This window comes from Aplysia californica, unplaced genomic scaffold (assembly GCF_000002075.1).
Source record: "Aplysia californica isolate F4 #8 unplaced genomic scaffold, AplCal3.0 scaffold00619, whole genome shotgun sequence".
NCBI lineage: Eukaryota > Metazoa > Mollusca > Gastropoda > Aplysiida > Aplysiidae > Aplysia > Aplysia californica.
In genome coordinates this window covers 199,463-202,997 of record NW_004797889.1, presented here as the reverse complement: position 1 = coordinate 202,997, position 3,535 = coordinate 199,463, and the positions used below count along the sequence as shown (strand labels likewise).

The window sequence follows — 3,535 nt, the reverse complement described above, 5'->3', positions numbered from 1 at the left end:
CTCACTCACTCACTTACTCACTCCATGTTCGCTCACTCACTCTCTCCATGCTCACTCACTCTCTGCATGCTCACTCACTCACTCTCTCTCTCACTCACTCACTCACTCACACACACACACACACAAACACATGATACACACACACACACACACACACACACACACACACACACACACACACACACACACACACACACACACACACAAGGACACAGCTGTGTAGAGCTGCTGTGCGTTTTCTTTGAGGTTTTTGTGCTTGGCTTTTTTTGGCGGGTTTTTTCTGCTGTTAAAGCTTTGGTATTTTTGGCAGACTTTTCTGTTTTTATTTGGCGTCTTTTTCCGACCTTAGAGAGAGAGAGAGAGAGAGAGAGAGAGAGAGAGAGAGAGAGAGAGAGAGAGAGAGAGAGAGAGAGAGAGAGAGAGAGAGAGAGGTGACGTATCGCTACACACTGACACAGACGGATGGAGTGACGGGCAGCCTCGGTTTGAATTACAGTTTGTACTTGGAAACTTTAGTTTGTCGTTGTTGTTGTTGTTGCTGTTGTTGTTGTTGATGCTGTTGTTGTTGTTGTTGTTGTTGTTGTTGTTGTTGTTGTTGTTTTTGTTGTTGTTGTTATTGAAGTTGTTGTTTTTGGTTGTGTTGTTGTTCTTGTTGTTTTTGTTGTTGTGTGTGTGTGGTAGCCTATCTGTTCGAAATGTCTGGAGCCCCGAAGAGCGGGCTCTGCGCCAGGGCCACCGCCTCTCTTTGTTGTTGTTCTTCTTCTTTTAGTTGATTTGTTGAGAGATAATGACGGTTTATGTGACAAACAGTTGACATTTTAAAACAAATATTTATCATAATTGTTGTACAGAGTACAAGGATCAAAACGTAATTCGTTTTGTCTCTGTCGTTTCTGCTTTATCTTTGTGCGTCACAATGTGGGCAGAGCCGGGTACAGTCTCCAAACAGAAAGATGGATGCTAATTTTTACTTTCACTTTTTCATCCTCTGTTGTCGTTAAGCGTCGAGGGAAGATGCAGTTGTCTATGGCAGGCCAGCTCCGCAGCTGTTTCATTCTGGGATATAATAATTTCCCAGGTTTCTTTGACGTCATAAATCCATCTTTTGTGTAGCCTTCCTCTTCCTTTATAAATAGCCTGAGTGCTTGGTGTTATAGACTCTGGACGCTGGCTGGCTAGGTGAAATAACGAACAGGCGGCTAAACCATTTTTATTCTCTGTTTTAATACGAAATGCAGGGCAGACCTCAATGCCAGTAGCCGCTCTTACTTATTTTCATTTTGCTGCCTCTCTCGTCTTGTGATGTTAAAGGTTTTGCGGATATATTCAATAAAATACCCCCCACCTCTATCCTTTCCCCACCCTATCTCCACCCCCCCCCTTTTTTTTTTACACTTGTGTGTAGGGCGCCACTGGTAAGTCCTATTTTTTTACCTTCTGATTGCTTTTCCCCCGAAACTAGATCAGAATAGTACAGAATTGCTTCTTGTCTTCCTTGCTTTCTCGATCTTATAATACGTATACAGTTAAACTTGCTATTATCTCCACCCCCCCCCTTTTTTTTTTACACTCACATACACGCAACTTTATTCTTTTCCATTCCCCACCCCACCTTTTCTCCCAAACTTTTCATTTTGCCTCACACAAAAACGCCTGAAAGTCCACTTTCTTAATTATCTAATTGTGAGGCAGCGTGGTGGAATCAGGCTCTCGTCAATTTTTGGGCATGTAGAGTTATTGGTATCATCTTAAGGCTTGTTCATTTGTCTTTATTTTGGTTAAAAAATATATCCATTTATCTTGAATACAAGTCGAGATATTTGCGAATGAAGGTGTGGGGGTCACCTGTTTTCAGAGGTAAGATTAATGAGAAAATGGCCGCCAAAGATTAGTTATTTCCTTAGCTTTAGAGTCCGCTGTAACTGAAAATTTATATTTTTTGTGCCTTTAATCAACATTTTTCAGAAAAATCCACACAGAAATGAGTTTTTTAATGGGCATGACAGGTGTTGAGCCACAAAACAAAACTTTGAAAAAAAATTCACTAACCTGTGGAAAAATGCAAGTTTTTTCACTTTGATTATTTTGACGAAAGCCTGATTCCACCACGCTGCCTCACAAATTGAGTGGATATGGACGAAAAAACATCCACATTTAAAATGACACCTCCTTACTCTCCCATTCACCATATGTTTTTCTGAACCTCCTGTCCTCAGACCGCCCCCACGCCCACACATCTTGACGTCATGAAAACCGCCGTGCTGCTCGTCTGCCTTGCTTACGTCATGGCCGCCATCTTGAGTCTGTGTGCCAGTGCCCCCTCGTGGAGACCCCAGGGCCGCTTCGGCAAGAGAACCATCCCAGACAGACTGCCCCAGACAGGTGAGACACGCTGTAAAAGTAGATCTTGTAATTTTTAGAATAGATGAGACGGTGCTAAATTAGGCCGTTTAATTTTTTCTAAAGGTGAGATACGACGAAAAACTAGGTCTTTTTGTCTTTTTTGACCAGGTGAGACGTCGCTAAACTAGGTCATTTGATTTTTAAGCAGGTGGAACAGTATCACACTTGGTCATTTCAGATAGAGGTGAGAGCAGCGTAAAACTAGGTCATTTCAATCATGTGAGAGACGGTTCAAAACTAGGCTATTTCAAACAGATGACAGACTGTGGAAAATAGGTCATTTCCAACAGCTCAGGAACGGTGCATAACTAGGTCATTTTCTGCTTTTCGTGGTGAAATCAGGTGCTCGTTACAATAATCAGATTTAAGGTACGCCCGCTTGACATTTTTTATCTATTTTTTAAAAAAATTCAAATTTTCCCTTATTTGGATGGAAGGAGGAGGGGGTCCAGCTCAACAACTTCGGTGTCCATTCAAAAATACTTTCGTACTTGGATTTGATTGTAAAACGGTATTTAATGACATAAAAATGATAGATACATTTGCAGTTTCCAAAGACATTACAGTTTTTAAAGTCACTAAACTCTGTCGACTATTTTCTCGATAGTGTTTCCTTGGACACCAAGCCACTGCACCGTCTTCAATTCAATCGCAAATATCTCATCGATTTCCGTTCATGAAGGATGGGTATTTTTTTTATCATATCAAAAGCAATTTAGCAGGCTTTAAGATTAAATCAATAACTCCATATGCCCAAAATTTGACGAGCGCCTGATTCCACCGCATCATGACATATTATTTCGAAAAGGCGTAATATTATCAGACTAGGTTATCTTAAACACATGAGTTAAGTTATATTATATAGTACGATTTTTACTGCACTTCAGCACAACTAGATAGTATAAGTACCGACGATTATAGAGAAACAAGCAAAGAAAAGGAGGAGAAGAAGAAGTAAAGACGATACTTACGTTTGATTTTAGTTTGTTTAGTTTTAGTAAGGTTTTACGGCGTTCGCAAATGAAAAAGGTCATATGAGCGCCAAGGGGTGGATATCAACAGAGAAGTCCAGACTGGTAAATCAGGCTTACTCTGCTCACCTCTCAAGCCTCAACAGAACAAAGTCTGCTTC

The 3,535-nt window shown here is 40.8% G+C and overlaps 1 protein-coding gene across 1 annotated transcript in view; it reads left to right on the top strand.

The window, feature by feature from the left end:
- Nucleotides 1–3,535, top strand: part of LOC100533239 (neuropeptide) — a gene marked incomplete at its 5' end in the record, with an annotated part of 94,693 nt that overhangs the window by 71,190 nt on the left and 19,968 nt on the right. Inside the window, 1 exon segment of the mRNA NM_001204551.1 lies at nt 2,217–2,382. Coding sequence (NP_001191480.1) covers nt 2,247–2,382 — 136 coding nt within the window.